Source organism: Vicia villosa, linkage group LG4, assembly GCF_029867415.1.
Source record: "Vicia villosa cultivar HV-30 ecotype Madison, WI linkage group LG4, Vvil1.0, whole genome shotgun sequence".
Lineage (NCBI taxonomy): Eukaryota > Viridiplantae > Streptophyta > Magnoliopsida > Fabales > Fabaceae > Vicia > Vicia villosa.
In genome coordinates this window covers 172164958-172179926 of record NC_081183.1, presented here as the reverse complement: position 1 = coordinate 172179926, position 14969 = coordinate 172164958, and the positions used below count along the sequence as shown (strand labels likewise).

General features: G+C 34.5%; 1 protein-coding gene across 1 annotated transcript; it reads right to left on the bottom strand.

Moving 5' to 3' along the window:
* Positions 1-7371: 7371 nt before the first annotated feature.
* On the bottom strand, positions 7372-12550 carry LOC131595945 (uncharacterized). Its single transcript, XM_058868487.1, has 9 exons — positions 12361-12550; positions 12088-12200; positions 10773-10902; positions 10052-10165; positions 9866-9919; positions 9534-9580; positions 9258-9368; positions 7805-7859; positions 7372-7693 (listed from the first exon to the last, which is right to left on the bottom strand). Exons 2-9 carry the CDS (start codon positions 12163-12165, stop codon positions 7677-7679), a joined length of 606 nt encoding a protein of 201 aa, XP_058724470.1. The 5' UTR covers positions 12166-12200; positions 12361-12550; the 3' UTR covers positions 7372-7676.
* Between the last annotated feature and the right edge of the window lie 2419 nt (positions 12551-14969).

The following is a 14969-nucleotide window of genomic DNA, read 5'->3' as shown; positions in this document are numbered from 1 at the left end:
TAATAGTTTAATTTTTAAATATATGGTGAACTAATGGATTTCCAAAGACAATAAATCTATATTTATCTTTCATTAAGAGTTCTGAGTTACAATGACTTCTTAAAAAGAAAAGGTAAGAGTTATGAATTACGATGACTTCATAAAAAATACAAGAGTTACGAGATATGGATTACGATGGCTTAATAAAACCTATCAAAAGAGCAACTAAAGGTTTGTTCTCGGTTGTCATTAACTTGTACAGGCAGATTAATCGGCATCAGAAGATTTTAAGGCACAAGTAAGGAATGCATCGAGAAGTAACTCAAGGCATAATTAGAATCAAGCAAAAGGTATTTCAAGGAGAATTGAAGAATTCCACAAGTTGTATCATGAAGATCTAGCATCGTAATCGATGTATGAGAGTTCAAATAAGCAAACCACTTTGCACTCGATGCGACTAGTATTAGTGGTCTTGTGGAAAGTACGTATAAGTGCTATTGCATGAATGCAAATCAAGGTGAACTGAAATCAACAAAATAAAATGTGTTTCACGTCAAGGAGAATTGTGACACCAAAGGCGAGTTAAAAGAGTAATAATTGGCAAAGTGTGAGTAGGGAAACCAAGATGTCCAAGTTGGTTAATACCCAAAGAGGATGTCAGAGTTGACTAAAGCTATAGCGAGACAAGAAGAATCCTAAGACCGTGCGGGTATGAGGTTGTTTAGTTGACAAAAAATATGATGATGGATTCGTATAGCCTGCATCAATAAATGTGCCTTAATTTTGGTAACCATACTAGAGGAACCCCATAATTTAATGGACTCATCGCAGAGCAATTTGAGTATAAGTGACCTTATAATCAATTCCAAAAGAGAAGTGCAAGGGAGGACAAACATATTGCAAGGATCAATACTTGTGTGTGTGTGTGTGTGTTGCATCTAGCTATAAGGAAGAGTCATGATGGATCAATGAGATTTCATTAAGGAAAATGAAGAAGTTGATTGAGCAAGTTTGGTCAATCAGGATGGGATGACAAGTCATAGCAAATGAATCAAGATTAGTCTATTGTTGAGGTCGGCCATGGAAATTAACCTATAAGATGTTATGGTAACGACTCTAGATATACCCAAGTATGAATCAAGACGTGTCAAAAAATTATGGAAGTAATTGATTGCCCAGAACGAAAGCAACTGTAAAAAGGTTGTGAGGCTAAGTGGATCTATAAATATGTGGTGATCAAACACTAGAAACCAGAAGAGTTATACAATCAGGGGACATATTAGAGTAGTGCAGTGGAAGCATAAGAGATGCTTTGTACCCAAGGAAAATAAGTGCAAGGATGGAAAATCCTAAGTAGTTAGCAAAGGTCAAAATAAATAAGTATTTAAGTTGTTCCAATCATATATCGGACTGCGTTCCCCCAGATGGCGAAGTAACTTGTCAAGCAATAGGTAGGATAACCTCCAAGGACGTAAGTTCTCTTCGAGAGGGCAGAAAATTACTTTGAAAGAAGATTAGCCAGAGGAACTAGTGTATCAAGGCATGATTAGTTAGGAAGTAGACGTGTGGGACCACTTCTATATTATTGAATTTACTGAAAGATCGCGTCAAGGGTAAAGGTGTGTAAAGGAAATATTAAGAATTCCAAAATGGGAATTAGTTGGACACCAATAGTAGAAATGGATAACATGCACAGACCCTTGTAAATATGGATGTGGTTGACTTTAGAATGATTTAATCAAGGATAAGAGAGTAGTTGGCCTATGGAAACCTTATACACCTCGTGTAGAAGAAAGTAATTGGAGAAATTAATCAGTAGTGGAGCAAAAATAAAATGGGATTCTTCAAATTAAAACGTAGAATGAAAAGCCCTAAGGCAATCTCAAGAGGTCAATTGAGGAATTGAAGACTTTTACCGAGCTGGTCTAGAACAAGCCCTATCGATGATGTATAAGCACTCTGAATGGAGAGGCAAGAGACATCTATCCATCAGAAGTTTTAAAATATTTTGATATATCCTAGTGTGAAGTTTTTTAAGGCCTGCTGTTAAGTTAAGCCATATATGGATGATTGAACGTGATGTTTATGGGAGAACAATGAAGACTGTTAAATTTCCACCTAAAGGCTAAGGGGGGAAATATTTATCAGGGATAATTAAAATAATGGTAACCTTGAACCTTGGGAACCAAGCTAAGGGAGCTCGAGTTGACTAAGCATGTGAGTAAAATTAGCATCAAGTCAAGCAAGTTTTATAGGAGGCTCGAGTGAAATGCAAATTTTGGGGAAAAAACTTGTTTAGGGGGAGATTGTGATATCCCGGTCTAGACCAATGATGAAAAACAATTATATCATATATTAATGGAAACTTGAGGTTATGGGTAAAACAAGCACTTTACTATGAAGGGAAATTTAGCCATTTCCAATTATGTCGCATGGTAGTTCAAGCCAAATGAGGATGCAATTAGGTTTAACAAAGTCATTAAGTCTTCAAACCAATATTTTGGAATTAAGGGTATTGGAAGATCCCCTTATACCAAGTAAACGATAAATGGTCTTTTAGGCCTTGGAAGTGTATTTACATTTGGTCCTTAAGATACTCCGTAATTTCCACTTCCTAGAGAGCAAGGAAGCACACATTGAAATAAAGGGAAATCAAGAACAATCCTCAAATCCACCATCCTTTCCTCCCATTCACAAGGCCAACTCTTGAATAAGAACAATGTAGTTCCAGCCCATTTCACCCTCTAGCTCAAAAAGGTAAGCACTTATAGTTCATCGTCTTACTCTTCTCCAAGACTAATCCCCTTTAACCATAAATTTGATCTTCATTGCATGATCAAGGCCATCAATTCATAAGAAAAAGCTTTTGGCCTCCAAGATCAATAATGATAATTAAAGAGCTTGAAAATGCTCTTGCATGTGGCTAGAACAAGAAGGAAACTCATAGTCATCATCATCATCAAATTAAGATGGATTTCCCATTCCCTAAGGTCATGATCCTCCATTGTATGAACCTTAAAATGGGATATGATGTAGGCATGTTAGTTTCCTAGGTTTTGAATGTTTAAATGATGTACATGGTACCAATTTTTGTGATAATGAAGTCATGAGAGCCCCTAGTAGGTTACATGATGGATAAAATTGTGAGAAAAATGTTAAGAGTTGGAGTTATGGTGTAGGGATGAAGAAAACGGATGGGTGATTATGGGCCTGCTGCGATCGTAATGCACACTATGACTAGGTAGTAATTTTTATGGTTTTTGCAAAAAGAGAAGAACAATATGGATTTGAGGGTGACATGTGCTTGCTTCAGCCGTAGAGCACACTACGGCCAGGCCGTAACACCCAATGTTTTCAACACTAGAGGGAAATCAACAAAGGCAACACACATGTAGGGCCATTACGATCATACTCAATACTAAGACCAGACCGCAATGTCCCAAAAATGTGTATAAATCATGCTTTTTATGTTCTAAAGTCTATCTTGAAGGATTTAATGATCATGGACATTAATAGTGTGATTATAGGCATGCATTTTATTGGGAATGAATGTAAAACGTGTCATACAAGAGTTTGATAACTTAGGTTTGAGGAATCAATGAATGCTAAGTAAAACTAGGGAGTTGGTTATGGCTTATCTAGTAAGGTAGAGATACCCTGAGCGATCGTTTGAGGTAGATAGCTGATAAAGCACTTGCCGTGAGTGATTACAAGACTAAATACTTGAATCTTTCTATTAATTTCACTACTCATTAGTTAAATTTATTGCATTTTTCTATTTTAAGATTTGTTTGTGAAGAGCGCAATAAGTTCTCTCTTTTGTAGTTTTTATGTGTTTGTTATTTGTGAAAGGTCATCTTCTAATAAGGTTTGGCGTCAGTCTGGGACAACAACTTGTATCCGAAGGAAAGTGGAAAGCTGGAAGGGGCTGAGAAAAAATAGAAACATCAATAACATTCCTAGGGCACATACGGTAGCAATTTACATTTGGAATGATAGCTAATTTGAAAGGATGAGAATGAGGCGCTAGAAGAGAAAAGCTAGTACTATAGTACGTCTACTAATGTGCCACGATGCTACAAGGACAACGCCGACTACTTGTCTCCGCCAACAGATTATCTCACTACACTTTGTCCCCCGTTACTGTTTTTATTGGATTCTACTTTTGTACGAATTTGAAAAAATGGAGGGAAAATGTTGATTTTCTTTGGCCCTGATTTCACAATTATTCTAAATCCCAAGATCCAAGTCAGTGTGCAGAAACCTACCTGAAGCAACTAAAAATACCAGTGAAGAGAGTGAGTAGAATGAGAATGGAGATTCTTCTTCTCATCCTTTCAAGTGCCTACTGCTGATACCTGATGTGACATAAGTCATCTCGTGGTGACTAACCATTGAAAGAAGACGAAGAAGTTTATTTTAGATTGTTATTTCTTTTCTTATTTTGTGTTTAAGAATGATTAGCTTAATAACAATTTTTTTGTATGTACTCGGCTCATTATGAGCTAAATATTTGATGTTGAGCAATGAGAAGTTAATATAATAAATTTTTTTATGTTAAATGATGTGTTGTTAATGTCTCGTTTTATCATGTGTTAAACTTTTATAAATCTGCTTCTTTGATTGATCAGCTTGAAAATAGATACAAGCTTGTTGTTGTGAGAGATCCAACAACAAGCGGATTTCACAGTAAAAGTGACTGAAAATAGTAGGATAGAAGTATTCACTAGATTAACTACTTTAGAGATAAAGAGTTACAATCATAAAAAGATATTTAGAATAAAACCAAACATGCGTTAGGGTTACAAGTGAGACTTAGAGATTTGTCCTCTTGCCTTGATGTATATATTCTTGATGTTATAGAGATATGCCATTAGATCACTTTTGTGGTACGACATAACACATAATGTATGCATAAATTATGTTATATTAATGGATCATTGTTCAACATGCTCTATATTATTGAATTCACTTACCTTCTTGACACTATTTTTTAGCGTGTTTGCTACTAAAATGAACTTGTGACAACCATAAACTATTTTTATCCAGTTTATGCTTAATTACAAAAGATAATTACTTACAAAATCAATCTAAGTTACTTTCCACTCCCTGTGGGTTCGACCTTCTTACTATTCTATCAGTTGCTACTTAAAACATACATGTATACTTGCATGTTACATCACACGTTTTCAACCAACAATAGCGATGTAATGTGATAACATCTTAGGATGACTAGGGTAAGTGCCTTAAGGAGGTACCGACGAGTGTGCATGAAGCAAGAATGGCATTTATGTTTTGGTTGATATAATATATGAATGAAGAAGATAATGGGGTAACATTTTTAAGATGACATACCGTATATCATAGTGAATGCATGGAGAGGTCTCGTGCGACTCTATATTACAATCACAGGTATGTTAGGGTTTCGTTGATTTGATTGAAGGATATGTAATGTATCTCAATGGTCCTGATAGAGGAATATGTGATTCATTCTACTACTCCCCTCGACGAATATGTGAATCACCCATAAAAGGGTATGTGATTTATCCTGGTAATTTTGTCATGTGGATGTGACATATACTAGCGACTTAACCAAAAGATATATGATTTATCTCGATACTTAGCTAGAGGATATGTGATTTACCCTAACGATCCCGATAGACGAATGTGTGATTTATTTTGATATTCTTAGTGATGTATATGTAATTTATTCATGGGAGGATATGTGATTTTATCAAGGGGATCTGGTCATGCAAATATATGATTTATTCCATGATCCAGACTTATGGCATGTGATTTGGCCCGATTCTTATCACGATGATATGTGATTTATCATAGTGAGTCAATATATAAGCATGTGATTTGACACTGATCAAGTTAGTAGAGAGGAATATGTAATTTATTATGATACTCCAATCGATGGATATGGTGATTTATCATGTAATCACATCAAGTTTTTTTTTGACACAATGTAATCACATCAAGTTAATGAGTATTAGATTATCGATCTTAGAATGTGAATGAGGAGATGATCTTGAATAGTTGTGAGTTATCAGCGAGTATATAATTTTCGATGTATCTATAGATTTTACATAAAATAAGTGATTATCATGATAGTCGGGTTTGAGTCATGTGAGTTACTCAGATAGATTATGCAACTGTACCTTGAACCAGGTAAAAGGATAGTGAGAGATTAAGTGATTCTTATATGAGATCCACTAAGATTAATATCTCACTCCCACATCGGTATTATGAGAAATGCTAACAACACTCTCTTCTCAACACTCCTTTGAACACTCAATCTTTTATTGGTTGAAACACATGTGAGTCCTACCATTTTATGTTCGATCCATTTCCAAAGTGAGGAGCTCACATGTGTTTCATCAAATAAAAGAGAGAATGTTAAAAAGAGTGTTTCTAGCACTCCTCATAAACATATATTTGAATTATATTTACGGCTTTGAACTTGACACCGAAAATCAGAAAAAGCATATTTCAGTTATGTTAAAGATTTCTGTCAAATAAATGATATACTAGTTAAACTTATTGTATTTGTGAAAATTTTATCTGATCCAATTGAAGACATGCATTGATGTATCATGTACCAAAATTACTCCTATATTATTATTCTTGACGTATACAGATCAAACTCACTTCTAAAAGCAACTACCTAATGTTATCGATTTCCGCCAAATCATTTTTGAGAACATGTGGAGATAAATTTTCTTTTCTTTTCCTCTTCAATTGATGGTTTCATGGGTAGGTAAAATTACCATCATGAACTAATTTGTTCCCCCAATATCAGTGTCACAAATTGCAGCCGACATCTTACACCAATCAACTCCATAACTCAACTCAATTTTCTCTCCACATTCAAATATATCCACCAATGTAAAATAAGTTCAAAGAACACTTCTCTGGAACTATGATCGACCATTTTAAGTCAAATGCTCATCGCTAATGAACAATCTCGAAGAACAGGCAACGTGGTTTTCTTAACTTTGTAGTATTATGCGCCAAGGGTCTATTTGGATGAGCTTATTGAACCTATCTACTGCCATGAGTTTTCTGACATTATTTGGGAGACTTGAGCAAAATAGTTTACGACATTTTTCATAATTTATTTTGAATTTATCTTTATAAATTCTTTAACATAAGTAATGGAAACAATTATAACATATATAGAAACAATTTAAATTTTTTTTATTCTGAGGCGTATATTTTGATAAGCATTTGTGCTATAAGCCACAAATAAGTTGTTTATCCAAACAGAGCCTAAGATGCATTTTATTCTTATTCAATCCATCATGCAATAAAATCCACACATCTAACTTTGATACTTGCAGCTCCACACTCTGGTCCAAACAACACAATGTACCCCAATTATACTAGTTGAACAAATTCTGTCTATAAGCCATATAAAACAGTATAAAATTAAACTACAGGCAAATGGTAAAAACTAACCTTATTTAACTTCTCTATCAGCAAACCCAAAAAATACTTATTAAACTACTCAATCAATTACATTTCTTCTGGCCAAGCAGCAAGTTAAACAAAGGATTTACAAGAAAATAGACACTGATGAGATTAAATTAACTAAATTAAGATATAGCAGCCAGGTAAAGGCCTAGAAGCAATAGTCCATGCTAGTATAGAAGCAGCCACAGGATGAGCAAGCAATCATTCTCCATAATATCTTAATAGACATCTTCATCTGCAATAAATCAAAACATATGTATTACTCAGTATAACATGCTACAATTCAAATTATGATCGCGGTGACAAGATGAATGAAAACTGCATTGAACCGGTAAAGTGATTATACCGTTCCCAGCCTCTACATCATTAAAATCATCATCATCGTCATCATAATCTACATTCTGCACCATTTTAATTTAGTTAGTCCTTTTATTGCAAAAACAAAAACAAAAACATAGCAAGGTATGCTTCGTATCAGAGAATAAATCAAACCACAAGCGCAACAAAAAAGGAGAAATGACTCTTCAAACGTCAAACTACTACCACCAGCCCCAAACTGTTGACAAATTACGATGTCACGCAATACTACCTTTTACACCACATCAAATTAATCGTCTTCTAAAATCCAATTTTACAAACAATTTACATTGAATGCTGAAATAAGTTTATACTACCACACCTGGTGTTAAAGGAAGAATGTGTAATGTATATGCCTTAACAAATGCCAAGTTTAATATAGGCTACACTCTTAAAGGGAAGAAACTTCAGAGCAAGAAAAATAGATTAAACCATTCATGATTCTTGTTTTATAATTTATTTTAATTCTCACAAATGTCAAGTTTCAAATAGACCCAACTTCTAAACTTTCAAAGAATCTCCTATGCAAAGGTATTGTCTTTTATGATTTTAATTCGTTTTTTCTTTTATGAAGGTACTTTCCTAGAAGTAATAAACATAACATTTGGGATGTGTAATGCCCCATCTACTTTTCATGACACTATGTAAACCATGCTTAAGACGAGGAAGTTCACTATTTCACTTACAATATATTGATCTATAGCCAACCAGTAGAGGATCAATTATCTCAAAACAGTCCAAATGTGGTTTTGCTAAAACTTCAAGCTTGATCTTAGGGCATACTGTTTTGGGGTAATTTAATTTTTTTCTGGTTTTGATTTGGAGAAGCCCAACTCGAAGCTTCTCCATCCTGCAATTCTCTATTGTGTGTATGTGGTTGCATTCTTTATTCTTAATTGTACAGTTTCTCTTTATAACTTCAATTTCACTCATTCAATGAGATTTTGAGAAGGTAGAGGATCTGCTCTCTCTTTAACTTCAATTTCATTTTCACATTGTATGATTATTTTGAAATGTTTGTAGCAAGCAATACTGCCAGTTTGCAGCATGACCAGTACAATTGGGAATGAATATAATCTATGCTGCGACGAGATTGAAATTTTTACATGACATGCACATGGTTTGTTTCTATAAAATCTTGTGTTGAAAAACTTGGTCATTCTGGCAAATATTATGCTAGAATATTATCATTTGTTTTTCTGTTTTCCAAATATGTCTTTCTTGTGGGTTGTAACATGGTGGATATACCTTCATAGTCTACAAACTATGTATCTAAATTTTTCAATTTTCAAGATGATTAACAATTTGAATTGGGTGTTTCATATATTCTAAGAACTTCAATTTGAAAATTTTACTGGGCAAGGTTAAGAATTGCAACATATTCTTTTCATAATTTTAAGAATGGCAAAATTAACACATCAAAGTAGAGGATAGAATGGAACCTGATTATAATCGCCATCGTTAAAATCGTCTTCCGACTCTTTTCCCTCTTCATTTTCTTCTTCATCTTCACTTTCTTCTTTTTTCTTCTTTTGATCTTTACCCTCTTCCGCCTAAATGTGGAAGAATCGTCAACATAAAATTTCACTAGATAAAATGTAGGTAACCCAACAATGTAAATCAAACAAGAAAATATTAACTGCTAAAATTAATGAGTTAACCCTGCCTTGTTAACAATAAAAAAATAAAGGAAATAATTGTAGGCATTGGTGTTCTACCAGGAACTTTTTCTCTAGTTCTTCAAAGAATGCCAGTTTTTTCGCATCTGCCACACAAATATCTTAATCAGTAAAAAGAAAAAATAAGGCTTCATCATTATTATAAGTAAACAGAGATTCATATCATATAATGCTCAGTACTCCTAGAATGGCATGTGTAAGTGTGAGTGTGAGTCTCAAGTGATGAAATTTTCATAAAGCTCTTTAAATATGGCAGGATATTTTTGGGAAGATAAACCCAGTGCTAATTATTAAAGTTTGAATAACTTACTCATATTTATAGATAATTAATAGATTGACAAAATAAAAAGAAAATGTTCATATGAAATCACCAGCTTCTGGGTTCCATCGAAATTTTTTCCGACTCGGCATCTGCTTAGATTTACCTGAAATTACAAAATTCGGCAAAATTATTTGTTATCAGGAACCTCAAAAATGCATAACGAAAAGTAGAAGCATTTTTCTACAAAACAAAAAAACATAAACACTGCCTTAAAAGCCCATTCCATGATTCACACCTGGAACCAACTCCTTAACAAATCCGTCGAAATATAAAACCTGAGACAGAGAATCACGAGTAAATGTGGTCTTCTTCTTGTCAGAAAATCTTTCTATGTGCATCCTTTTGCGCCCTGAGAATTAAGCAAGAAAAGCTAATATACTGATTAAGGAAGGGAGGAGCTAGATATTTAGGGACAGATATGGTGCCATGCAAATATTGAAAATATTCTAGATGAAGTCTAGCTTTTGATGGTGTAAACTTGCTCATATACCAGGAAACATTTGATTCCTTACTCTGCAAGAAGTATATTTAAGTATGATCAAGTCATGCTAGACAAGTAATATTATGGTTTCAATCCTTTATTTGGCCGTCCAATGATTAAGGCGTCACCATAATAATCCTTCAAAGACATCATCACCAAATGAGTCTTTTCAGAATACAAAGTTGTCACTAAATCCGTCCTATCCTATATCATTGTCATCACTTTAATTCTAATATGGTAAGAATTATGTGTGTTAGATGAACTAATTTGGTAGTTAATTCTTTGGATAACTAACATGGTCAAGTTTTTATCATTGAGAGACTAGTTTGATGAGAGAAATTTTTGTGAACTAATAAAGCGATATCCAAATTTTTAGAGGATCAAACTGAGATTTTCTCTATAATTCTGTATTGATTTCAGATATTGTAATGACAATCTTACAATATGTATCAAGTAAAGGCAATTGAATTCGTACCTTTTAATTCTGTGTCATCCAAGAGATATGGAGCCGCTTTATAATAACTATCAAAACTTAAATCCCATTTAATCAACTGTTTCATACTAGTACTATTTTCGCCGAGTTTAACCTCGGGCAAATTAATATTCTGTAACATCAGATTGATAAAGACAAGCATTAAGCAGCAAACAAATAATTACAAAGTGTGAATATAAATACATACTCGAAAAAAGAAACGTAGAAACAATAGATTTTCTTGCTTGCTTTCTGATGTATAGAAATAGTTATGAGGTCTTAACCATTTATAATGCTGGGCCTTATTTTTAAATGTCAGCAAAATAATGTTGACTATTATTAGACTACGCGTAGTCCAAGTTAGGGAAATATCATTCAATCACAAGATTAAGCCAGCCATTTTGTATGTATTTGTTTTCAGATCGACAATTGGATCCAACATGGCCTTTAACGGCTTAACGAGAAACTTGGTTGCAGAGAATAGAGAATGTAAGGAGCTATAGCACGAACGGAAGGATATGAGACCTATTTGGATTGACTTATTTGAGCTTATCTACTTACATAAGCACTTATGAGTCCTTGTGGAAACAACTTACGAGATGCATACATTTTGTTTTCAACTTATTTCTATAAGCTCTTCATGATAGTTTATGAAAACAATTTATATCTTGTGTGAAAACAACTTTTAACTTATTTGTAAACAATTTGACCTTATTTTATGTTATAGAAATAACTTTTACATAAGCAATTATATGATAAATGTTTATACCGGAAGCACTTCATTAAGTTGTTTATCTAAACAGGAGCATAGGGTTCATATTAATTGATTTCTTTGAGCTAAGCTACTTGTGTAAACACTTACGAAACTAATTGTGATAGATTATTATGAAAACAAATTATGACATTTCTGTAAGTTGTTTTCAACAAATTTCCATAAGCTCTCCAGGAAAGCTTATTAAAACAATCTATACCTTACCAGAGAAACAATTAATTTAGTCCATAAACATAAAGTATCAATCGCTCTAATTTAGTCCCTAACATTTATATAAATAACTAGTCCCTAAAGCATATGAAATCCATCACCCTTTTTGTTTCTACAATATGAAATCCGTCACTTTATTGACTAAAAACATATGAAAATCCGTCTAGTCGCGAATATCTTAAACAGAGGTTACTAAAGTGAGGTTTTTATAAACTTTAGGAATTACCGATAATATTTATATACATTAAAGACTAACTTATATGAAAAATAACTTATGCATAAGCACTTATATGACAAATGCTTATGTTATGAGTCAAAAGATGCTAAATATGTTACCTCAGGGAAAAGTACATATGGCTCTGGTTTTGTATATCGAATTCCGCCGGGTCTCCCTCCCCGTCCTCTGCCAGCCATTTAAGCTGAAATTCCAACTTGAATTGCAATTATGTCTACAAAAGAAGGAAGATAGAGAAAGGATTAAGCAAATTGTCCAAGGCTCTTCTCTAATGAGCATTTATGTTAACACACTACCAATTTTTCATTGAAATATTTTGAAAATTGATGAAACCTGCTTTCAGATGAAAGTAGCGCGATAATGAAGTACGTTACCTTAGAAAGAGGAAACCGAATTCGACAATGCAGTGACGGCGATAAGCGAGGATTAAACTTGCTGGGAGGAAGGAAGAGACGGAGCGGCACGGGGAGATGGAGTTGGGGGTTTAGGTTTTACTTTTGGTACAAATTAGGGTTTATGTTTGGGGTAATTACATTCTATTGTAGTTTCTTTAGATATAGAAAGTACAAATGGAAACAGTCAGTGAAAATTATATAAAAAAAATATTTTGTAACCTTACTAATAAGAATTAGTATAAAAATATTTGGAAAAAAATAGTTAGTTGTTACTGTTAGAGATAGAAAGTGGTGATAAGAGGTAGGAAAACATTCTAGAGGGATTTTTTGAAAGAGGCAATCTCATTGAGACTATTTGTTTGTCCCAAATTTAACGAATATGGGGTTTGAAAGCTTAACGAGTACGGGACTTTGAGGTGGTTATCTAGTCTGAGAGATGAACAATCGGCTTGTCGAAAATGAACGGAGGGATCCACATGCATATCGCATAGAGTCACCTTTGAGTCGCACGTGTCGGTGTAAAATGTTATTGTTGGTGTGATTTATGTGATATGAATTGTGTGGAATGATTTTGGCGGATATGCATATATGTGGATTTGGTGAATCATTTGATATGAAATGGTTGATGAGTTATGGATGTGATATATATGATTGAAGCATATGTGATGTAGATGTGAATATATATATTAATGATATATGTGGATATGTGCATCATGTTTGATTGATGATGATACATGTGGTAAGAGATGTGATTACTTGTATACTTGTGATATAAATGACATGATTCCAATGATATAAATATATTTTATGATGTTTTGTGAATTGGGATAGAGATGGATATGTGCATTTGGTGATATATGTCCATACTTGCGATATGTCGGTGAATTGTGTACATGTCTATATATTTGGAAAATATGTATACGTGACTATGTGAAGACAACTTGTATATTTGGAATATGATTATGTTTGTATACAATTGTTACTTCGTGAATGTTGTTGGAAAGGATATGTACTTAGAATCTATATGTTGGTGAAATATGATTATGCATATTGTTTAGTAATCATGTTTGATTACTTGGAATGGAATGAACTTTGTCGAATGAGATAAACTTGTTAATCTTGATATGTTGTATATGGAAGCATGTTCAATGCGACATCGTGCAGGTTTCGAGGATAGTGATGTTTCGAAGGAGGCTTAGCTCGGAGATTAGATCTCTTGTAGAGTGTCTTGACTAAGTAGTCATTCGTGCTCTGGTCATGTAACACTTGAGATTAAATTTTATAGTTTTTAATTGACTTGATGCTATGAGACTTTGTTTTACTCATATGTATGTCATATTTGTATTATGTTATATTCTGGATGTGTGGTCTTTGAACCAAGATAATTGTGATATGGTGGATGATGTATGGGAATCATCGGAATTTACCATTTATTGATGAGATGATTATTCCGTTGTGGTTTGACATGTTAATTATGAATCTTTAATCTCGTGTTACCTGTAATTGACCATTGCATGTTAAAGTGGAAATATTTTTATATTTTGATAATTATGTGTAATGCCCTCGTGAGATGCATGCTTCTTTACTCTGATTTATGCAAATGTATGCCTTATTTGTTTAATATAGAATTGGGGGTGTTACACAGTTGTATCAGAGCACGGTCAGTCGGTCGGCCAGGTCATTTATGTTTTCCTATCCCTTTTGTATTGGATTTGTGTATCTGACATAATCAATATTGTTGGTCTGTGAGTCGTTGGATGTCTTAGGACAATGGTTGCAGGAAGGAATGGTGACATTTGTGCGGACATAGGCCCGAAGGCGTAACCAGATTTGGTGCGGACATAGGCCCAGAGGCGTAACCGGCTTTGTGCGGACATAGGCCCGGAGGCGTAACCGACTTTGGTGCGGACATAGACCCGGAAGCGTAACCGGCTTGGATGCGGACATAGGTCCGAAGGCTTAACCAGCTTTGTACGGACATAGGCCCGAAGGAGTAACCGGCTTTGGTGCGGACATAGGCCCGGAGGCGTGACCGGCTTTGTGCAGACATAGGCCCGGAGGCGTTACCGGCTTTGGTGCGGATATAGGCCCAGAGGCATAACCGGCTTGGATGCGGACATAGGTCCGGAGGCTTAACCGGCTTTGTGCAACCTGCTTCCTATTATTCATAGTGGCGTTACATAAGTTTTTAGGCCGAGCGTTTATACTCACACTACCCAGCCACAACCGATTACAAATTTTCTTACATTCTGTTTGAATCTCACCTAGTTTTTAGATTAATGCGAGTAGGGTGCCTCGTGTCCCGCAGGGGAGAAGGACGACACCTTTACTTCCTTTAGTAGATCTAAATGTGATTTTAACAAACGGATTTATACAACAATGCTAACTAGGTAAAGCGTAAACGTGTGCTTTGTCCAACTTTGAGTCAGATATTTCTGCGATGAGGTGAGTCGACTTGTCAACTTTTTTTTTTGCAATTTCTGAGTTGTGCAATTTTGAATTTTGAAAGTTTTGACATCTTTTAAACTTTTCAAGTAATCTTTCGAATTCATGATACTTGTACAACCCCCCAAGCGTGAAGCCTGTGG